This window comes from Cheilinus undulatus, linkage group 11, assembly GCF_018320785.1.
Source record: "Cheilinus undulatus linkage group 11, ASM1832078v1, whole genome shotgun sequence".
NCBI classification, from domain to species: Eukaryota; Metazoa; Chordata; class Actinopteri; order Labriformes; family Labridae; genus Cheilinus; species Cheilinus undulatus.
This window is the reverse complement of record NC_054875.1, coordinates 19,764,007-19,788,689: the sequence shown is the minus strand read 5'-3', so window position 1 is coordinate 19,788,689 and position 24,683 is coordinate 19,764,007. Positions and strand designations below refer to the sequence as shown.

Below are 24,683 nucleotides of genomic sequence, written 5' to 3'. Positions count from 1 at the left end.
CCCATTTACACTTAGCTGGATTGTAATATACATCTAAATTACTAAGTTTGGGTCATTATTAAAGTTTAATGTGATTAAACTATGTTGTAGGAACAGTTTATGACATCCTCTCCATGCACTGGATACTTCTAGTCTTACACACAGGTTCCCAAGGTGTAAGCTCTGATGATCTCATTAAATGATAGTGTAGTCCTTGTGTACAGCAGGTGCAACCTCAGGTTTCCTGCACCACCCCACTGAAACCATTTCCCGTGTAATTCCTGCCAGTTGTGACACCTTCTTTCATTTCAGACCTCCACTTCAGTTTGTCCAGTCTTTCCTGCAACAGCTGGGCACAGCCTGATAAATCCATGTAGTGCAAGGCCAAGAAGACATCATTCAGGTTTGCAGTGGAGCGCTGGCTCCACAGCCTCAGCATCTGGTACTGCTTCTCAATGGAGCCGAGACCCAAACCAGCCTCGAGCTCTACCCGCTCCAGCTGCTGGTCAGCCACTGAGAGCAGGCGCAAGAACTCCTTCCACCTGCGCAGGGGCACCTCGTTGATAATGGCGTACAGGACAATGGCAGGCCAGTGCCCTGAATAATTCCCTTGTCTGTCAGCTGTAAGGAAAAAAGAGACAATCTGAGGACATTCAGGAGGGGAAAACCTGCACGGGTGTCAAGTGTATCCAGTGTCCTAGTGCCTTACCACATTGAGATACAACTATTTGTTTTTCATTGTCTCAAGTTTTCCCCCAGTGATTCAATGCACAGCTCAATCCCACTCTATGCTTTGTCCTTTGGTTTGCTTTTTGGAAAAATGTAAACTCAGTTCAAACTAAATTAAAGGTCATCAAGATACAGAAACTGTGCAGAAGCATTTGATCAGACCATGTCAGGAGATCGCACTGTGTTGACTGCATTCATTATGAAAAGGTTCACATGCCTTGAAAGGACTAGTTTGGGGGATATCTTCTGTCTGTTTGGTTGCTAAAAAATCCCATGAAAACACTAAAACCCAAGCATGACATATTTTTTCCACTATGCATCAGACCTCATAGCTTTCTAAAAATCTACTAAATAGCCAATTTTGCGCTTGGTGAGACATTTTTATCAGTCACTGCTCATGCATCATAACTTCCTACTGTCTGAGTAACATTTGCTTAGAACTGTAAGTTCAGGAAACCACCCAACCTCTTAAAAAAATAAAGTCTCTTTAGGGTTTGAACACTGCTGGATGTATCCTTTACATTTTCGTATCAAAATAAAGCATACAAGAAGATCAAAATCACTGTTTAAAGATCTTACAGTAAAGTCACTCTTTAAAGTCAATGGGACGATAAGTATTAGAATTATTGATGACTTTATTATCTTTTCACATGGCATATTCTAAAATAAGATGTTAACGTAGGAGATCAATGTCAAGGTGGTTCAAACGTGATGTAAAAGGACGCAAAGTTTCACAGTTAACTTGCATGCACTCGCTATCTGATTTGCCATTTACCCTAATGTCAGCTAGCTGACTGATGCACAAAAGTGAGGGCGTCCTGTTTCCCAGCTTCCACCTCCACATTGTGAGCCACAGCTACTGATCACTGATAACCAGCATGCTGAGCAAACACAGATGAAAAGCTTCAGACTCAAGATAATACACAGACTCTTCCTTTTATTAAATAGATATTTGAGTTGTTTGTATAGTACGATGTACAGTACCACTGTCACTTTATATCAGGTGAAATGTATCTTTAAAATGCAGGTTATTAAATCAAAGTCCTGACTTCATGTCTACATGACTACAAATTAATCTCACAAACCGTTGCTTTGATAGAAAACATTTAATCAATAATATTAGTTGTACTCCAACACAGTAGTGAGACTGAAATTTTAAAATAGTAATAATAACACAAATCCAAGGACTGTATAATTTGAAAATGCAACATCATGCTGTATTTACTTGTGATAAAATGCATTGTAAGATGACAAAATAAAATCTTAATGGCATAAAACCTTGCAGGTTTGGACTTGACACTTAGTCCTCGTTTATTCACACATATTAGTGAACAATCAAATGTATCAGTATCAGTTAGGAATAATGATTTTATAATACATCTATATACATACATAATAGTACATTGAATAAATTCCACTTGGTTCACTCATTCACATGCTGTGCTTTGTCACCTGGTATCAAGTAGTGAGATTTACCTTTGTGTTCGGTGTCTGGCAGCAGAGGAATCTTGTAGGCTGCAGTGGGGTGTTCTCGTGTGGACTGGCTCTCATTCAGAGTGATCATGGAAGTTTCCTCAGTTATGTTCACTGTCTAAGGCAAAAAAGAAAGATTATTATTGCAAACAACTTTATAGAATCTAAAACCAATGGCTAAAATTCATCAGTCTTTCTGACACATCAGTATATAATCTTCATGATTCATTACATCCCTAGCTTTTCTTAAACACAAATGGTGATCAGTGTTTTGCCCATGCTCAACCTGCTTGACCTTTAGGTGCTTGTTGGTTTTTTTCAGTCTGACTGTCCACCTACAGAACTATACAAATCTTCAAGTTTATCTCAGCTGACCACAACATGTACATAATGTAGCACTTACCACTGTGGTTGGGCTGCTGCCTTGATGACTGTGTTGTTCTGTTAGGAGGAAAGCAGATGTTATCAGTCAGCTTCCGTGCAAACGTTTTCAGTTGAGAGGCACATTTTGAAAAAAAATTCTTATTGAGAAAAACCTAGTGTTGTGATTGAAGTCTGTTAAATTTGCATTGTGGGCACTTAGGTATAAAAGTAGAATTGTACTATTAGCCAAATGCCCCTCTGAGGAAACTTTGATTAATGTTGATGTGGATCAGTTATTTATTTGTGATTTTTTTTTCCTGTTAATGTGCAAGTTGTCTATAACAGTTTAAAGACTCATCCTGCTTCATTTTCAAAGTCGCATGGATCACACATTCATCATTTTTGCCAGTTGCTGCAGTGTGCAGCTAATCCCTTGTTCAACATCTTCTCCAGAGCAGTGGTTCTGGATACTGAAAAACATTTAAGGATTGGTCAATCTTTGGTAGTGTTTGAATTATACAGTGGCTTTTGGGGGGCCCCCATTTTCCAAAGTGCCCCAAAGCATTCCAAGTCACATGCACCACATAGTTGAAAATTTAAAGTATGTAATGACCAAGTAAACAACATTGAGATCTTTATACAATTGGTTTTAAATTTTAGGAAACTTAATGAACATAAAATAAAATAGTAGTCTATACGGTGACAACTTTTTAGAGCTCTCCCTAAACACCTCATTTGAGGCTTTTGGGGGAGCTCATGCCTTTTCAGGGGAGTCGAGCTCTCTTTAGGTTTACTTAGGGGACTTGTTTGCTTTTTTCATTTCCACCATGAGTGAAGTTTTCCCCTGAGTTAGAGTTCACACCTGTGACTTGAGTTGCTCCTAAAAGACACAAAGTACATATTCTTCATCAGTATGCATTGCCTTTTTATGAGGTTGACTCTCTGCTTTCATCTTACCTTACTAATGTGATTTCATTGTAAGGGATGAAGATTGATAATTAAACTAACTTACTAACTAACTAACCTAAACTAAATTATGAGAAGTGCATTTAAAAAGTCTGTCTGAGGCTGATGTTAGAGTTTTTTCTTTATGTTTGCTGTAATGTACTGGAAAGATAAGACAGGAACAAAGAATGAAATGTAGGTCAAAAGGACCTAGTCTGGAGAACACTCATTAGCCCGGTTTACCTTTGATAGCTAAGCTGAAAATTATTTCAAATAATTATTTGAATAGTAACATTTCTGCACACTGAAGAATGTCGACTGCAGACACCCACATTGCCACATATTTTCAAGAGTTACTGCAGCTCTGTCAAATTGCAAAATATCTAGGACTTTGAAAAGTTTAGCTTTACTATAAGTAGTGTGGAGCAATACGGACACTTTTAAAATGTTAAATTTAATCCAGCCCTGAGATAGACTGACAACCAGTCCAGGGTGTAAGCTGGCTCTTGCCCAACAACAGCTGTGATAGGCTGCAGACCCCTTCCACACAAAACGGAATAGGCAGTGTAGGAAATGGATGGATGGGAATTGAACTCTATATAAGTTTAACCAACTGCCAATTTTGCAGTGTGTTTTATTTTGATATAGAGGTGTGTCTTTACCTGAACAACCTGCTTAGAGACCAATACTCTTGTTGTTATTGCCAACCAAGAAAGATTTTGTTTTACTGCACAACTCCTCAGCAGCTACCCAGTGCTCGGTACTTAAATGAGATGCTTTTTATCTTTACTTGGAATCTGCTTTTGGTTGTTTCAGTTGGAAGTAGGTTGTTGGCAGTTTTGCTTAGGCTGAACGTGTTAGTTTCACTCTCTCTGCAACAATAGGTGAGGCAGTTGACGCGTGTGGCTCCCTCTATTGATTGCTAAAAGTGTAAACTGCCGGGGCGGAGTTTCACTGTAGTCCAAGCTTTAAGAGAGTTTGAATCTAAATTTGCCAGCTGGGGCGGTTAGCGGCTGTGCACAATCAACTCAATTGTGCACATCTGTGGCATATCTCTCTATATAAGTACACAGACTGCGCTGAAGCGTCAGCGTAAGCGCCAGCCCTTGTGGAAGCCCAATTGTGTGAAGACCACATTGGGTAAAGACCAGCGAGTCTACCTGTGCGAGTCCACCGAGCAAGGCCACCGACAGGCAGCACTGCCTCATAACAGTCTAACGCACCCCAGCAGTCTAACGCAACATGTGCAACCAAAAAATACAAGTCATATATGGGAACAGAAAGAAGCACAATAGTTACAGAAAAGCGAAACCTGCATAATCTATCCACTTTGCAGAATGCCTCTTTTCCACAACCTTTTATCACAGTTGGCCTCTGGAACTGCCAGTCTGCAGTTAACAAAGCAGAATTCATCAATTCCCTCACTAAACTGTCTAACATTCAGGTCCTAGCCCTGACAGAAACTTGGGTCCGTCCTGAGAACACTGTAACACCAACTGCTCTATCAGTTGATGCAGTGTTCTCTCATACACCTCGCTCTTCTGGCCGAGGAGGTGGCACAGGCATTATTCTTTCTCATAGCTGGAACTTCAGCCAGTTCAAACCCTTGGACAATAACACCTCATTTGAATATCATGCAGTACAGGTCACTGCCCCAATAAAGGCTTACATGGTTGTGGTATACCGCCCACCTGGGTGTCACCTGGACAACTTTATTGTGGAACTGGACATGTTACTCTCAGACATCCCTGATGATGGCACACCATTGGTTGTCATGGGTGACATGAACATCCACTTGGATAGAGCCCAGGCTACTGATTTTATTTCACTACTGTCCTCCTTTGACTTGAAACTGGTTCAAACGCCTCCTACACACAAGGCTGGTAATACACTGGATTTGATTCTAACTCGCAATTGCTCCACGGCTAATTTGAGTGTAACACCACTTCACCTCTCTGACCACTACTTCATTCAGTTCTCACTTGGCTTACCTGAACTTCAACAATCTACTACTCAGTTAAGATCATACCAGAAACCTTCAGTCACTTGACCCAACACAGCTGTCTGACGAGGTCTCAGCTGCACTAGCCTCATGTAACGAGTCCTTCACACTCACTGTTAACGAGGCCACAGACACATTCTGCTCCTCACTGACCTCCTCTCTGGACAAACTCTGCCCTCTGGTGTCTAAGCCTATTCGTAATACTCCACCTTGTCCCTGGCTCACTGAGGTCATCAGAACCCAAAGGGCAGGGCTCAGAGCGGCAGAGAGAAAATGGCGTAAATCCAAACAAACCACTGACTTGAGTGCTTATCAGCAAAAACTGTCCTGTTTTACCTCTGCTCTAAAATCTGCTAAGAAGACGTTCTATCAATCAAAGATCTGTGCTGCCACTGATGCACCTCTTCTCTGCTTTTAACTCGCTCCTCTCTCCTTCAAACCCACAACCCTCCAGTATGTTGACTCCAGACATGTTCGCCTCCTACTTCACTGACAAGGTTTCTGCCATCAGCAACCAATTCTCTGAGCCTGTCCAACTCAGTTTTCTGCCACCAGCTAGTGATGCATCACTTAGCTCATTCTCTCCACTAAGTGAGAGCGAGGTCACCAGGCTTCTGCTTGACTCTAAGCCCACAACCTGTCCCCTCGATCCGATACCATCACATCTCTTGCAGGCGATTGAGCCCACAATCAGCCCTGCTGTGAGTTGTATCATTAACTCCTCTCTGTCCACAGGTGTTTTCCCAGCTGCTTTCAAGCAAGCGCGGGTTACACCACTGCTCAAAAAACCCACTCTCAACCCAGCCCTGGTTGAAAATTACAGGCCGGTCTCACTTCTCCCATTCCTATCAAAAATACTGGAGCGCACAGTCTTCAACGAGCTCTCAGAACAATTGCAGAACAATGATCTACTTGATCAGAATCAGTCTGGCTTTAGGCGGGGCCACTCTACTGAAACTGCACTTTTGTCGGTAACGGAATCACTTCGCTTGGCCAGAGCAGCTGGTCAGTCCTCAGTTCTCTTACTGCTGGATCTGTCTGCTGCCTTTGACACAGTAAACCACCAAATCCTCCTCTCCACACTCTCTTCACTTGGTATCTCAGGATCTGCCCTACAGTGGTTTAAGTCCTACCTCACAGGGAGATCTTTTAGAGTATCATGGAAGGGAGGAGTGTCTAAACTGCATGGCTTATCAACAGGGGTGCCTCAAGGGTCTGTGCTTGGTCCCCTACTTTTCTCAATATACACCACCTCACTTGGTGCAATCATCCGCTCCCATGGCTTTTCTTATCACTGCTATGCAGACGACACACAGCTATTCCTGTCCTTTCCACCAGATGACACAACTGTCTCAGCTCGGATCTCATCCTGCCTTGCTGATATTTCTAAATGGATGAGGGAACGTCACCTTCAGCTCAACCTGCCCAAAACTGAGCTCATTATCATCCCAGCCAGTCCCACTATTGAACCGCAGATCAGTATCCAGCTTGGATCAAATAATCTCTTGCCCACTAAGTCAGCCCGGAATCTGGGTGTCATGATTGATGACCAGCTAACCTTCAAGCTCCATGTGGCCTCGATTGCTCGGTCCTGCCGTTTCGCCTCTACAACATCAAGAGGATCAGACCCTACTTGACAGAGCATGCTACACAACTCCTAGTACAGGCTCTTATAATATCACGTATTGACTACTGTAACTCATTACTGGCAGGCCTACCTGCATGCACAGTTATACCTCTGCAGTTGATCCAGAACGCAGCAGCACGTCTGGTCTTCAACCAACCCAAGAGAGCTCATGTCACGCCTCTTTTAATCTCTCTACACTGGCTTCCAGTTGCAGCTCGCATTAAATTCAAAACTCTAATCATTGCTTACAAAGCAGTAACTAAAACTGCTCCTGTTTACCTGGAGTCCTCATCCAGGTCTACACCCCTTCTCGCCCACTACGCTCAGCCAGCGAAAGGCGCCTGGTACTTCCAGCACATCATGCTCCTAAGTCACTAGCTCGACTCTTCTCCTCTGTTGTCCCTAAATGGTGGAATGAATTACCCAACTACATTCGATCTACAGACTCCCTGTCTACTTTCAAGAGAAGGCTACAGACCCAGCTCTTCAGAGAACACTTTGCACTTAGCTAGGCAATTCTCTACTGTTGTCCCCAGTAGTAGATTGAGTCTCAGCCAGACTATTCTCCACTGCTGTCCCCAGTGGTTGAATGAGTTTCCCAACTATAGTTAGCTCGCACTGTCCTGCTCTACTTCTGGGATTTCTTTGCCCAGCTCTTTGGGAATGATCCAGCACTTGGTACTTGGTAAATAGTTGTTGTGAAGCCTAATGAATGGCAATTAGTGATCCCACATTTTCCTTGATTCATTGTTGCTGTCTAAAAACAAACAAACAAAAAAAAAAAAAAACAAAAAAACAAAAAAAAAACAAAACAAAAAAACAAAAAAACAAAAAAAAAAAAAAAAACAAAAAAACAAAACAAACCAAAAAAAAAACTACATAAACAACGTATATTTTGGTACTCTGCCTTAAACTCTACACGGCAGCACTTGCGTCCAATTGAACCTGAAGCACTTGATGGCACTTACTGATGTTGTTTCTTCTTGTCTAGATCATTGCTTGTGTTGTTCTTGCTCTCAAATGTACGTCGCTTTGGAGAAAAGCGTCTGCTAAATGACATTGTAACATTGTAACATTGTAACATTGTACTTGAGTGAATTTATATACCAGTACTTTTACTTCTACTTATACCACAGTAACTGTACTTTTACTTGAGTACAATAGCCGTGTACTTATTCCACCTCTGCATAACAGTAAACTAAACTAATTTGACTAGTTTCAAATACAATGCTATGCCTTTCAGCTGACCACATGTTTTGCATGTCAAATATGAATTTCTGAGTTTAAGTGTTATTTAAGTGGTCACATAAGTGTAAAAACTCTAAGTGTTCACACAAGGTAAAAAGTGTAAGAGTATTTCAGTGCCATACTTGACTGTTTAGTTATATTCCCCACTTGGTTACCATTGCATTTAGAGTCCTGGACAGGTTGCTCCAGGTCTTTGTTTGGGCTCCAGCAGGGACAGCTGCCAGGGCATTTGAGAGGGGGCTTGATGAAGAACAGGAGCCAAGAGAGCACAAGAAAAATCACAACTGTAAACCCCACCAGGAACAACCAGGCCATTTGGTTCCCTGCTGTGGACACAGGAAACGCAGACATCAAACCAACGGCAAGATGAAAGTAATAGAGTTTTAAGGCATTTGAGTGCAAATAAGTTTATCTGACACATTACTTGTAAAAAAAAAAAAAAAAAAAAAAGGAAATACACAATTCTTAGAACTGACAGTGTGGAGAAATTCGATTCATTTCAGGAGTATTTCTTATAGTTGTCAGTGTAGCTGTAATTGTAGATCTGGCTGTAGGCACAGGTGAGTTAGTTGTTGTATTTCTGAAAGACAAGAAAAAAGAAAGAAACTCATATAAACAACATATACATTTGGGGTGACTTCACAAACATTTAAGTCTTAAAATAATATTCTGTTCAATCTGTGAACACTGAAGCTGGTAATTCTTGCTGTAATAATTCATCTGGGCAAAAAAAGCTCCCTGACGAACGTAATTTCATGGTGAGAAATAAAGATTGATAATCAACCTCCTAGGACCCTGTGTGTACATATGAGGATGTTATAATTAGGCTTTCCCACAACCCAGTAATACATTCTGCTATCAGAATTCTTTAGATGGTTTTCTTGATTTTTCATAGAAGTTTGAATAATTTGATTGAAATGTTGGGGGAATTGTTTAAATATTTTAAGGAATTTGCATGAAATTTTTTTGGATATATTTACATATTTTAGAGTATTTGATTTTAAGCACTTTTTGGGGGGGGGGCTTTGAAATCTTTAGGTACTCTCATGGGAATCTTGTTAATTTATTCGTACTTTTTTTTATTTAATTGCTAATTTGGGGGGAATTTTTTTCAAAACTGTTCCTGGCTTTTCATGGAAATTCAGTTATGGGACTTTTTTATTTTTGTGAGAATTTTTTCCTATAATTTCTATAATTTTCTACCCTTGATAGCTCAAGCTGAATGTGACTTCAGATAATTATCTGAATACATTGCGCAATAAAAGTGTGTGTATTTTGTTTACACGGCATCATATAAAAGCTTGCTATAGAGGTATGTAATATAAGTCTGCATCAACCAAAAGAATGCTTCCAGTAAACAGAGTGTTTTAGTGTTTTTACCAACACAGGACTATAGATCAAGACCAATTTGAAAATCTCAGAATCCATCCTCTGTGTGAGTTTTTCAAAATAAAACATTACAGCTAAAAATTCCGTGCAGTTACAAGCATTATTTAGTAAGGCTGTTGTCACCCATCTAACTAAAGCACCTTTATGGAGAGACTTTTAACATCTGTAGCCACAAGATTTAGCACAGGTAGAGCAGGGCCTCAGTTAAAACCACGTGAACACAGTGTCCTCAAGAGATGCGAAAAAATAAATGTCAATTTCCACAGAATGGCAGAAGTTTCCTCTGAAGATCACATGACCCCTTATCTGGAATCATGACACACTTTACTTAAAGCAAGACTTAAAGCCAGGTAAACGTTTGAAGATGCTATTTTTTCCTCATTCAATAAAATTGTTGTCAATTATCAAAGTGAACCATCAAAAACCTAAAAATGTAAAATGAAACACACATTGCAAACTAACTGTAAGATTCTTGAAGCTTAAGTAAATGGATTTAAGTGCTATGAATAAAACTTGATGACTAACTTAACTTCTCAGCTGTTTTCAATCACACCAAGTATTTCTGAGGCAAATTAGACATCAATCTGCTCCTGACTGATCTGTTCTCACGCTTAAAGGAAGATATCTTCAGTAGAGATAGAAAAGACATTGTATGGAAATATTCACTTTACTTGTCACTGAAAATGTGGATACAATAAATTCTGCACAAAAATCCAAACCAGGAGCATGTATCATGGATAAGTGGTTCACAACTGGTGGGCCAGGTCCAAAAGTGGGTTTCAGAGCTATTGTTAGTGGGTCATGAATGTGGCAGAAAGTCTGTGGGGTTGTTTAGAAAATGCACTATTGCAGAGTAATTATCTGTTCTGGCATATGGATACCCAGTGACTGAACTTTAGTGTGTGCATGTGTATTAGGCATCAACAATACATGTAATGACCTGATATCAGAGCTGACTTGTCCGCCTCTTATGTACACAACAGCCTATATGTCATTTCTGTAGCTCTCATACCCTGTAAGTATCCCTGTAGGGGAGAGCGGGGTGAGTTGGGCCAGTTTTTACTCAAAGTGACTTTAAAGTGAGGCCATGATGGTAATGCCTCCAACTTAAGTACATATATTTCAGGATGTGGTGCATCTCCGGGAAGAATAAATTTGGATCTGAAATAAACTAGTTATATAGCTTTTGGAAAAAAAAAAGTGGTCTCATGGCACAACTTGCCCCGGTGCAGGGTAAGTTGTGCCTTTGAGGAGAATATGTTGGGGTATATTGTGCCAGTGATTATTGAAGTAAAACAGAACATCCTAATCTCATAAACTATAAGGCTTTATAAAGCAAGACAAATTCAATACAATATAACTCATTTAAGGTTTATTTAGATATCGTCAACCTATTAAACTATTAGCATAAGTCATATTTTCTAGTTTTTGGGAAAACACAAAAAACTTAAATACACAATATATGATATTTGTGAATCATTTCAGGCAACAAGGCTTTGGCAATAGATGTCTGTTGACATACATAGAACGCTGTCTGTCATGTATGTAACATATAAGAATAAAGTGACTTAGGTCAATTTCTGAACATTCCATTGTGACTTAGGCCACTTAAAAATGAATAAAACTGCTCTTTAATAACAAAGTGCAAACTCAAAACTAAAATCAGTGTTAGCTAAATTAAACAAATGGTAGGTAAATCAATGAGGCATGATGAGGCATGCCCATCTCCTCACTTCTCCAGCTGTTCTTGGCCCTTCTTTGCTGGGTTCTAGGTGTGTCGGTCTCGGTGTGTTGTTGTGTAGATTTGTTAGGGTGGGTGTGTTGGTAGTGCGTGGGTTAGGTCTAGGTCTGTTAGTCTGGGATTTGTGTTTCTGGGTGTATGGGTCTGCATGTGTGGGTCTGGATTTGTGGCTATTTGGGTCTGGTTGTGCAAGTGTCAGGGTTTGGGTGTGTCTGTGGGTCTGGGTTTGTGGGTCTAGGTGTATGGGTGTGGGTGTGTGGTTATGTTGGTTGTGACCTGCACATTTACCACGCTATGAAATAATAACATATAATTATATAACATTACGACACATGAAGCAAATACTCAGAACTATTTCTTGAGTGAACCACTGGGCAGAGTGACACAATGCAGCAGCCATGTCTGGAGTGTAGTTCTGGCTTTGCATTTAACTTTAAAACATCTTCGTCTCGTAATGTTTCATGATTATTTCATAGCATGGTGAATGTACAAGTAACTACTTGTCCACAAGAGTGTTTTGGAGTTGTTAGATTGTGTATTTGATGAGTTTGATGAGGGAAAGCAAAAATTCCGTCTGCTAAAATAGTGTTAGCAGTGCAGCTGGTCTAACGGTCCACCCAGATCTAGAAACAGCTTGCACCGACAACTAAAAGAAACAAACCTATTACTAAGACTATAGGAATTATGGCAATCGCAAATTTGCCAAAATGTTGAAGTATCCCTTTAAATGTAAAGATAGGCTTTCCATTCACAGACCTAGAATGTCACATAGTTTTAGAGATAAAATGTAAGAATACAATACACTATTACAATAAAATAATATTTTGGAAATAATCATAAGTGGGGGTGAGTTGTGCCACTGGCACAACTTAACCCAGACCCTTTGGCACAATTCACCCCAGCCCCACCATTCTGAAAAATTAGCATGATCCAGCAGTTCAGAGCTAACATCATGCTAACTGTATAGAATCATTGTGTTGCCTACTAAAGCACTAAAACGTGTGAAATGTTTTCAAACTTGTCTATAACGTCTATAATGGTTCAGACACAACAATCAAAAAACTTTGCTCATAGAATTTTTACTTTGAAAGGCAAAAAAACAGTTTTTTGAGCTAAAATGTGCTTACCTCTCATGCCATGTGTCTCTTTTCTTTGCAGGATGAGTAAAATGGATGGCTCTTCAAAAATATGTGGTCAGATGACCAATTTCTTTTATGGTTTTCTAGAAACAAGGGGTGGCACTACTTCCACCCGGGCACAAATCACCCCACTCTCCCCTACACTCTGTGCAGTAAAGCTGCTGGTAATAAAAATTAACAGAGGCAAATTAACCACAAGCTCAGAGGCTGATGGCTCCCCCTCAACAGCTTTTCACCCTCATTTGTCAAAAATATGCTTTAAGAGTACATGGTGATATACTATTTAGCAAATAGGCAGTGTGAGGAGGCTGGCTAAACTGAAATGACAACTTTTGTTTTCTTGATGTTTCCTCGTCGTCAAAAGACATAAAAAAAAACAGAAATGGTGCCAAATGAAGAGCTGTTTGGCAACTGTCTGATCAGATCTTATTAGGCTGCTGTGCTGAGCCAAATGATCCTGATTGCTAAAAAGGATTGCTAAAAAGAAACTCATTTCCCATCCTTCCAAACAGACATAAATAAAGCCATGCATTCCTTTTTTAGCAAAGATCATGTCAGTTGACAGGATGATCTATAATGCATACCAGTATGCATTGCATCTACACTACCAATCCAATTTATATAAAGGTATCACAGACCACATCTATGCATACCTCGCTTCAGTTGGAGCTATTAGATATCAAAGCATTTTCAGCGGCATTAGTATCAAGGGTTACCGTTTGGTCTCTACACTGTAAACCCTGATAGCTATTCAGACTCACACAAATCTAGTTTACTTGATAATCAATTGTACTTTTTACTGGGTTTAATCACAGGATGATGGAAACCTTTTCACTGTTGATTTAAGTAAAGTCAATTTAAAGTAAGCAAGTAAGATCTACGGACTGGGCTGCTAGTTTGCTGATTCACATCATCGTCCAGTAGAGGGTAGCCAGGTGAAAGCAAAACTCAAACTAGCAAAAGAGGAACAAATTGAGCCGTTGTGTGCTTGAGCCAAGTTTTCTCACGCTATAAACAGAAGTGAGGACAATGTAAAGTATCCGTGAATTTAACTTTGCAGCTCTATTGATGTATTTAAAATGATAAGGCAAGGTCTAGTTATTACAAGGCCTAAAACTGCATATTTGCTCTGATTGTCAGAAGTCTGCAGCTTATTTAAAGTTGAAGTTTAATAACTGGAGTTACAGTGTGAATTCCCAAAACAGGACTGTATATCTCTGAATGCATGGTATTTACAGGGTCACTAGTGTATGGAAGCCAAAGCACCAATATATTTTATTTGACTCATTTTGCTGTGATAAAGTGTGAATTTAACTTGTTTTCCTGAGATACACTATATTGCCACAAGTATTCACTCACCTATCCAAATAATTGAAATCAGGTGTTCCAATCACTTCCATGGCCACAGGTGAATAAAATCAAGCACCTTGGCATGCAGACTGTTTCTACAAAATCTGTGACAGAATGGGTCGCTCTCAGGAGCTCAGTGAATTCCAGCGTGGTACTGTGATAGGATGCAACAAGTCCAGTCATGAAATTTCCTCACTCCTAAATATTCAACAGTCAACTGTCAGTGGTATTATAACAAAGTGGAAGCGATTGGGAACGACAGCAACTTAGCCACGAAGTGGTAGGCCACATAAAGCGACAGAGCGGGGTCAGCGGATGCTGAGGGGCATATTTTGCAGAGGTTGCCAACTTTCTGCAGAGTCAATCGCTACAGACCTCCAAACTTCATGTGGCCTTCAGATTAGTTCAAGAACAGTGCGTAGAGAGCTTCACAGAATGGGTTTCCATGGCCGAGCAGCTGCGTCCAAGCCATACATCACCACATGCAATTCAAAGCATCGGATGCAGTGGTGTAAAGCACGTCGCCACTGGACTCTAGATCAGTCAAGACACCTTCTCTGGAGTGACGAATCGTGCTTCTCCATCTGGCAATCTGATGGATGAGTCTGGGTTTGGCGGTTGCCAGGAGAACAGTACCTGTCTGACTGCACTGTGCCAAGCGTAAAGTTTGGTGGAGGGGGGATTATGGTGTGGGGTTGTTTTCAGGAGCTGGGCTTGGCCCCTTAGTTCCAGTGAAATGAACTCTGAATGCTTCAGCATACCAAGGGATTTGGGACAATTCCATGCTCCAAACTTTGTGGGAACAGTTTGGGGATGGCCCCTTCCTGTTCCAACATGACTGTGTACCAGTGCACAAGCAAGGTCCATAAAGACATGGATGAGAGAGTTTAGTGTGGATGAACTTGACTGGCCTGCACAGAGTCCTGACCTCAATCTGACAGAACACCTTTGGGATGAATCAGAGCGGAGACTGAGAGCCAGGCCTTCTCGTCCATCATCAGTGTATGACCTCACAAATGTGCTTCTGGAAGAATGGTCAAAAATTCCCATAAACACACTCCTAAACCCTGTGGAAAGCCTTCCCAGAAGAGTTAAGCTGTTATAGCTACAAAGGGTGGACTGACATCATATTAAACCCTATTGATTAAGAGTGGGATGTCACTTAAATTCATATGTGAGTCAAGGCAGGTGAGCAAATACTTTTGGCAATGTAGTGTTTGTACTTTTTCATCTTGTCATCTTGGAATAACAACAATGGCTATCCCTTGAAAGTTTGTTAATGTTTTAATATCTCTCAGAAACAAACAAATCTTACATGTTGTCACAGGAAATGGAGTAAAATAAAATGTATGCATGCATGTCCTCCCAGGGCTTCAGCACTAATAAATGTGCTTGTTTTTCTCCCTGTCTCTGTGTTCAAATCCAAATTTAAACTTTTTTTCATGAGAATGGTTGATAATTTTCAAAAATTTCAGGTTGTGATTTCTCATTAAGGTGGTGATGGTGGGTCCTAACGCTAGACCAGTTAAGATATGAGATGTATGTAAGTATGGTATTTACAATAAATGTCTCATTAAAATGCACTAAGTGAAGAGAGCAGAAGATAAATATGTAGTTTGTTTTTGTTTTTTTGCCTACAGCAAATGTTGCCTGATATCTATCCAGTCTATCATGAATAGAAAAGTGTGAACATATCTGGATTTCCTGCATTCATATTTACTAATGGGGCTGAATGGCGGGTTAGCACTGTTGCCTCACAGCAGGAAGGTCCCTGGTTTGCTTGCAGGTTAGGGCCTTTCTGTGTGGAGTTTGCACGTTCTCCAAAGGTACTCCAGCTTCCTCCCTCCACCAAAATCATGCTCATTGGGTTAATTGGTGACTCTAAATTGACTGTAGGTGTGAACGTGAGTGTGCTTAGTTGTCTGTCTTTATGTCAGCCCTGCAATTGACTGGTGACCAGTCCAGCGTATACCCCGCCTCTTGCCTAATAACAGCTGGGATAGACTCCAAACCCCCCTACCACCCCCAACTGGATAAGTGGTATAGAAAATGGATGGATGGATATTTCCTCATTTGCTACCTTTGACACTTTCTTCTGCAATCCTTGTGGCGAGGAGACTCTGAAAAAAAGTGTGATTATAAGGATTAAGGAAAGTTTTCGGTAACTTTTCTGTGTGTTTTAGAAAGTATAACAATATGGGAGGTGTTAGAAGCTATTCAGAGTTTCAACAGTCTCTGACTTCACTTACTGTTACATGGATCATCTGGGCAAGGCTGGCATATCCCAAAGTCAGGGTCACCAAGGTAGTAATGTCGCTCTGGACAATCACATATTCTATCACTAATATCTGAGCAAGGCTTTATTTCCACCTCTTTATCTGGAAAAAAGGTAGAAAAAAAAGGAATTTCTGTCAAAATACCAAAAATGTTCCTTGGATTTCACTAAAAATCCACCATATCATTATCAAAGTTTTTATGTTTTGTTTAAGTACACCAGCAACAATTCTAAAAACACTGGTTATTAATTTTCTGGATATATCATGTATTCCAATTCGTTTTTTCTCAAATTACATTTCAAAAGGTTATGCAATGTACCAGAAGCTGAAAAAAAATTATGACCAAACTCAATCAATAACATACTTACGACGACATTGAGAACACCTGTGGCATTCCAATAAGTTTTCCCTGTCTGTGTATTCGCCATCCTCACATTTATTACATCTGTACTTCCCTTTATCAGCACAGACACCGTTGCGATAGTATCCTGGTATACAGATAAGAAAAAAATGAGTGCATAAAATTTACTAGTTTTACTCTAACACTATAACACAAGGCTTTCTCAGTGCCTACGGGCCCATGTTATGACTTACCATGGGGACAGTTGTAATCACAGAAATCACCAGCTTGTTCCATCCTCAAAGCGTAACATGGTCCATTGGAAAGGAAGGTAAGAATCAGTAGGAGAACCTGAAACATAGAGGAGGTTAGACAGAATCACAGACTTTATTAAACCCTGGAGGAAAATTAAAGCTAATAATAGCATTAAGAAGAAATAAATTTAATAGAGATACACATTTAAAAAAACTACATGAAAAAAACTAAATATAGAAGAATTTAAACAACAATTTAAGTTTTCAAAAATACAGAATATGAACAATAATGAGAAACATCAATAACAACAGGGAATACGAACAACAAATACTAACGATATGAAATAAGAAAACACCAAGAAAGCAGTGCCTGGTAAAAGTATTCACCACCTTGGATGTTTCACCCTTTTATTGATTTTATAAAGCAATCATGGTTAACATATTTTGGCTTTTCTGACAAAAAAATAATGTCAAAATGAGAACAGATTTCTACAAAGCAATGCATATTAAATGCATAAAGACCAGGTTAAAACCTAGTATATGGCTGACCTCAATTATACAGGATGCTAGTTGAAATGCCAGACTGAATTGTATGTTCTGACAGAGTGATTAGTTTTTCGGCTATGTAATTGTGCTGTCTCTAATGTCAGTTGGTTGAGAAATGAAGGAGCCTAAAGCCCTGTTGGCAGGAAACAGCAAACCTGGCATGCCAGATTGACTGAATATATTTCACAATCATCTGGAAAAGCTCCCGCAGAAAGCATTTGGGAATGGCAGGACTTTTTTTCGTTTTTTTAAAGGTTTAATTTGGGCACTTTTGTGCCTTTATTCGATAGAGGAGGACAGTGAACAGAGTCAGAAACAGGGACAAGAGCGGGGGAGAGACAAGCGGCAAAGGGCCTCCGGCCAGACTCAAACCCGGGCCGTTCCCGAACATGGGGCGTGCCTCAACCACTCAGCCACCTGCGCACCAAAGGGCAGGACTTTTCTGAAAATCTTCAGAAGGTGATTGGAGCAACATTCTGTTAGTGAAATTCATAAATGGCTATCAGAGCCACAAATGACGTTGTACACATGCGCTACTCTTGTGCAGGCCACCGCTGCCTTAAATTGTTGAAGGCAGAGCTTCATCTAATACCAAGGCCGCTCAGGAGACATGAAAAAAACAACTTCCAATTAAACTGCCGCTTTCCTTCAGCTACATCCAAGCTAACAGTTACCATGGCAGCAGCCCCTGGATACACCAGAGAAACCCCACCGTAACAATCGCAAACCCATGCCAAAACACACTGGGAGAAGAGTGAAAACATCTTTTCTGTCACAGAAAGCTTTCTGTGTTTCCCTCTGCCCTGGTTTTTTTTTTGTTTTTTTTTTTAACATAGACACGTTGTTCAGTTCTGACCAAAGTGCCACTGTGGCTAAGTCTGAGCTAATCACTCCACTAGCAGCCGTTGTATACAAGCATTCACAAAAGAAGTTACCCTTTCCCTAACTATCATACAGTCATGCCGAAGTAGGTCAGCAGCAGAGTGAAAACATCTTTCACAACAAGAAAAGCTTTGAGGATTGTTTTTATTCTTTATTTAATACAGAAACATGGTCCAGTTCTAGTAAAACGGTACTAAAGCTATATCTGAGGTAATCACTCCAGTGGAGGCATTCAGTACATCTAAATCCACAGGTCACTCAGTCCGTCAGTCAGTCACATAAACCCATGTGTAGGGCTGACCTCAGTGGTCAGCCAAAAATATGTAATGTAATATGAGTGACTGCATAAATATTCACCCCCCTCAAGTCAGTATTAGGAGATGTTCCTTTGGCTGCAATTACAGCACTGAGTCTGTGTGGATAGGTCTTAATCAGGCTTACATCTGGACACTAAAATTTTACTCCAGGTCTTCTTTGCTAAACTGCTCAAGCCCTGTAAGGTTGCATGGGGATCAGATGGATCACCCCCTTTCAAGTCCAGCAATGCTTTGGGTTATTGTCTTGCTCAAAAATAAATAATCTCCCAGGCTGTATAGTTCTCTTACAGACTGAATAAGATCTTCCTATATTCTGCTGCATTCGTGTTACCCTCTACCTCTACAAGCCTTCCAGGGCTGGCTGCTGAGAAGCATCCCCACAGCATGATGCTGCCACCACCATGCTTAATGGTGGTGATGGTGTGTTTGTGGTGATGTGCAGTGTTTGATGTCCTCCATTTCAAAAAGCGCCATTTTGGTCTCATCGGACCGAAGAACACTCTTCCACTTGTCCATGGAGTCTCCCACCTGCCTTTTGGTGAACTCTAGTCAAGATTTAATCTGAGTTTTCTTCTGCAGGGGCATATCTTTGCCACTCTCCCATAAAACTTTGCCTGGTGAAGAACCTGGCCTACAGTTGTTGTATGCACAATCTCTCCCATCTCAGCTGCTGAAGCTTATAACTACTTCTGAATAGTCATAGGTGATATGCTGACCTCTCTCACAAGTCTCCTCCTTCTGCAGTTACTCAGTTTGTGAGGATGGCCTAATATAAGCAGATATACACGTGTTATATTCCTTCCATTTCTTGATGATGGATTTAACTGAACTCCAGGCGATGTTCAGTGCCTTGGAAATTTCTTGTATCCATCCCATGACTTTTCAAAAACATTTTTTTGAGTTGCTTAGTGTTCTTTTGTCTTCATATTGTAATGGTAGCCAGGAATAATGATGAAGCAGTGAATGGACACAGACACACAGGTATCTTCATACTACAATCACCTTCTAATACCAATCACTGTCTTCCCATCCTGCTTTCCCAAGCACATCAGCATTAGACACACGGTCCTGCCAACAATACCCAAAAATGTGCTGCTGTCAAAAAAAAAGAGTCCAACGGGATGAAGATGGCCTAGAGGTTACGTTGCTCTCTATGCACATTGGCAGCCTGGGAACAAGTCCAACCGGTGGCCTATTTCCTGCATGTGTCTCCCCCACTCTCTCCTCCCTGTTTCTGGCTCTATGCACTGTCCTCTTCTATCAAATAAAGGCATATATCGCCCCAAAATATACCTTTAAAAAGACACATGGTCCTGCCAACAATACCCAAAAATGTGTCAAAAGGAAGTTATCAAAAAGGACTCCAGCCAACGTCTCTGGCCATCAGTCAGCGTCCAGGCTTCACAAGAGTATAGTAAGACCAGGAGGACCAAGGACTGAAAGACGTCTTCCTTCTACACACTCAGACACCATGAGCGCCATACTGCCTCTCCCAGCGAACCCATCATTCCATGTGCAAGGCCAAGTCTGCTGTTGATCTCAGTCTCACAGTTAACAGATGGATGGATTACGCTACCAAGGTAGGTAAACTGCTCCATTTCTTCTATGTTCTCACCATTTACAGACACAAATTAAATGGCAGCAGTCAAGGCGTCCCTGAATTATAGATTATAGACCTGACCCAAACCTTTTTCACAACACATCCAAATATAAACAAAAATGGAGAAATCACAAAAAAATCTCATTGAAAGTAAAACTACAAATACATTTTCTGCTAAAAATAATCTGCCAGTTAAATTTGGTCTGTTGAATATTAGATCATTTGCATCTATATCTTTATGAGCAAATGATCCAAGAGGATCCCTATGATGGGACATTTTAGACTCATTTGTTGCAGATTTCTACGATGAGGTAATCTCGACTGTAGGGCAGGAAGTGATGTCCTTTGTCCAATCTGGAACCACCACTTCACCATAGAGGTCTGCAGCTAGATGCCTCTTAAATGATCTGATGTCAGATAATCATGTTGATTTACCTTGTCTTCATGAAACATGGCTGTCAGGATGCCTTAATTAGATTATTTTCCAGGACCAAGGTTATGATACTTTATTTCTTATTTTTATTCATTTTTAACTTTTTGTTTTAAATTTCAGTTTAGTGTTAATGAGTTATGAATGCTGTTTTTTTTGTTTGTTTTTGTTTAGCTTTTATTTTGCAAAAATGCTTAGCTTTAGTTTTAGTTTGATTAATTTCAGCATCAATTTTACTTTTTAGCATTATACTCATGATAAAACTTTTAAGTTAGCTATAATAACCTTGCCCAGGACTTTGGACCCTGGTGTAAATGAATACAACAGTGGACCACAAGAACCTCTTAGCTCCTTGAAGAGAAATTCCTGGGACTAAAAGTTCCTGGAGCTGCAAGGATTATCTGCATTCAAATACATACTACATTATTTTTCACTGTATTATTTTGACACGCTTGTGGTCACTGATACACCCATTTTTGTAAATGTTAAAATACATCAATTGTTGAACAGATAAATGTTTCACAATTATTTTGAAAACCCCCAAAACAACAAGGATGAAGGGGTTTTGGTCTCTAATTAAAATTAATATTTCAGTTTTAATGTAGTTTTTGAAGCTCATTTGTGAAACTTTATTTGGTGTTTTTTTCCAATTTTGCTCCACTGAGCATAAAACAGTACCATTAAAATATTTTTTTTATCTTGGCCAGGAAGAAGATAATATAACTCTTTCATCCAAAAGAGATTCAAATTCAATTTTTACACTCTGTTATTCAACCACATAGGCCAGAAACACTTTGATCCTCACCTTGAGCACCCTTTGGTTGTTTTTTGTTTCTGTGAAACAATCCATTAAGCTTCAAGGTCTAACATATGATCCAAATATTTGTTGTGGGCGGAAAATGCTGTTTTTGGCAATTTTGTGCCCTCATAAGGCACCGTAGGCAGTTTTACTATAAGGCAAAGGTAAGTAATTGCCAAGGGCAGTGCTTCTTAAAGTGTGGGCCCATGCCCAGAGGCACTATAGGTAGGCCAAAGGGGTCAATTAGAATAACTTCAGATCATGGAAATGTAAATCTATATCAAATCATTTTTTATATGATCATAAAATACACGATAACATATTTTTAAGACTTAGAGGTAATAAAACACAGCCAGAAGTTTTTAGCATTTATTTTTTTATGATTTTTAAAACAGGTGTCGTGGTTTGACTGGTGTTGGATTAACAGGGGACATTCCATTAAACATTCCACTATGCAGCTTGCTTCTTGATTTTAATAATTTATCAGTCTCTTCAGAGACATCAATGCTACTAGGGGCCACAAAGTACATTTACAGAGATTAATGTTAGAAAAAGATAATCTGAGTGTCTTTGCAGATGCCTGATAAAACAAAATTAATGACAGTGGCTTAATAATTGTACTTAATGATGCCACAGACACTTTCTGAGTAATCCTGATGTCCCTGAAAGCAAAGCATTTGCATTAAATTCCCTTTTTATTAAACAAAAATATCATAAATTAAACGTAAATTTTTGAGGCTCATGTTATGGTTGCAAAGGGGTTTTTTGGTCTGTTTGTTTTTTCAGGTCTCAAATTGGGCCACAGCCCACTAAAATTGGGGAAAGGCTGGCATATGACCTCTGTGAGGTAGATATAAGAAATCATTTCTTAAACTAAGATGTGTAACAAACTCATCTGTAAATTTGTGTGAATAAAATAGCATTAATATAAGGTCTGATCCCCAGGAAGAACCCCTGGACCTCCTACTAAGTTCAAGCCCCTTAAAAAGATGTACAGTATCTTCATACTAGGCAAATTAAAGCAAGGCAGATCTATGCAGATGTATCAAATCCATAACAGAGTGGATGGGTTCCTTAAGAAGTGGCAGAAATGTAGTTGAAAGTCCTGATTTGTAGCAGAACTGATATTTACGCCTGCAGTACATTTTTGATTATTTCTGCAAGATACACATTGCCTGAAGACATGCTAAACTATTTTGTTATGGAAACTTTGATTAGTACTTTTACTCATATGAGAGGTTATGAGCAAGTACCTCTATGATTGCTATGATTGCTTTAAACAAAACTAAGCAAGGCTTCATGTTGTGCCCTGCCTAGGGCCTCAAATTTGTTAAAGGCACCCTTGTCTGATTTGTAAAAGCTGTTGAAGATTTTCAAAGACTTTTAAATAATTGCATAAAAATAATTAATCCTCTCACTGATGGTCTTGTTTGCTTTTGTAGGTCATTTGGAGGTAACTATATTAATTTCAGTCAGTTTCATAACCAGGTAGAAACACATATTTGAATTGAAGGAGATCAAATTAAAATAGAAAATTAAAATAAAAGCAGCAAAAAGGTCAATTGAGAAGACAGCATGAGAACAATAAAAGACACCAAAGGGAGCAGTACTAAGAACAAGTAGTAAGATTGGATAATTTTTTAAAGTATAATGATAAGTTGTAGCATTAAAAATGACAGTCACTAACCCTTTAACCAACATTATGTGGATAATATTAATGCAAATTAAATATTTATGCTCCGAGTAACAACAATGCTGTGCCAAGAGTTTCTGTAACACAGGTGACATGATTTCAACATTTCTCACAACAGCTACGTTAAGGTTAAACAGCTGATCAAAGTAAAATATCAGATCTGGATTACTTACCAAGTCCATGCTGACAGAGTAGACTACTCGGAAATTAGGCAAGTTTTGAAGTGTTACTTTCATTCGTTTGGAAAACAGACGACAGATCATGGCAACATGTCAGAACACCACAGCATTCACCAACAGGAAGAAGCTTTCTCACTTTAGAACAGAAGTAGATTTCCTACGAAAGCTGAGTCAAAGAATGTGTTAGAGGAAGCCTGCGAGACTGTCTGTCCATCTATAAGTGTGTGTTATGTTCGAGTCAAGAGTCTGTCAGTTCTTTGGTGTCTTCACAGAAATGGTTCAAGAAACAGGAAACAAAGTAGATCACATAAATCATCTCTCGCCATGCACACACACACACACACACACACACACACACACCCATATACACTGAAAAACTTTAGATGACAGCGTCACTGCATGGGTTCCTCTGTCCCTATATTTCCATTGCATTTCTGAGATGTTGATGACGATGACGATGATGCAGTTCAGACACATACATACAGACATATATGAGCAGAGGTTGGCTGTAAGTGGAGGTGGTTGTGAGAGGTCAAAGTGATGGTAAACACTTCATAATGCACACAGCAAATTAATAGGTCAAAGCAACTTTATCATTTTAAAGCAAGCAATGCTAAAACCAGAGCTACAAGTTTATATTTTATTACAAACAGGAACAAGAAGGGAGCATAAAAACCAGGAGGTTGGACATGAACGTGACTAAAAAATAATAATAAAGAAGGAAAAATCTGAGTTGTAAATTTACTTCCTGTTCAAAAGACCTCGTTCCTATCGAATAAAAGTGTGTAAAATGTCCTGTGCTCTTATTACCTCCGCCAAAGAGGTTATGTGATCGGGTCGGTTTGTTTGTTTGTTTGTTTGTCTGTTTGTTTGTTAGCAACATAACTCAAAAAGTCATGGACGGATTTTCATGAAATTTTCAGGAAATGTCAGAAATGGCATAAGGAAGAACTGATTTGATTTTGGGACTGATCCGGATCACCATCTGGATCCAGGAACTTTTGAAAGGATTCTGTACTATTGGGAGATAGGGATGTGTTGTTACCACTTTGCACCAGGAGATGGCGGACATGAGTAACTTATTCACAGTTTTGGGGTTTGTAGAGTTTGAAAGACACGCCCAGTTGAGGAGACGAGTCAGAGCGTAGCTGAGAGAAAGGCAGCGAATTGTAGCAAGAATATTCACAATGCTGGGAGGAATAGAGGAATATTCACCCGCTGCCATGACTTTCACACGTAGCAAAGCCAGTTCTTTGCCTCACCGTGTCTCCACCCCACCGGGAAGGGAGTAATTGACAATTTACATTTTGGGAGTGATCCGGATCCCCGTCTGGATCCAGGAATGTTTTTAAAGGATTCTTCACTATTGGGAGATAGGGCTA

At 39.8% G+C, this 24,683-nt stretch overlaps 1 protein-coding gene across 1 annotated transcript; it reads right to left on the bottom strand.

Moving 5' to 3' along the window:
- Window positions 1-175: 175 nt before the first annotated feature.
- si:ch211-112c15.8 (tumor necrosis factor receptor superfamily member 25) lies at window positions 176-23,451 on the bottom strand. Its single transcript, XM_041800250.1, has 10 exons — window positions 23,296-23,451; window positions 16,856-16,952; window positions 16,630-16,749; window positions 16,235-16,363; window positions 16,066-16,105; window positions 8,843-8,946; window positions 8,522-8,689; window positions 2,585-2,622; window positions 2,185-2,299; window positions 176-600 (listed from the first exon to the last, which is right to left on the bottom strand). Exons 1-10 carry the CDS (start codon window positions 23,383-23,385, stop codon window positions 215-217), a joined length of 1,287 nt encoding a protein of 428 aa, XP_041656184.1. The 5' UTR covers window positions 23,386-23,451; the 3' UTR covers window positions 176-214.
- Window positions 23,452-24,683: the final 1,232 nt, after the last annotated feature.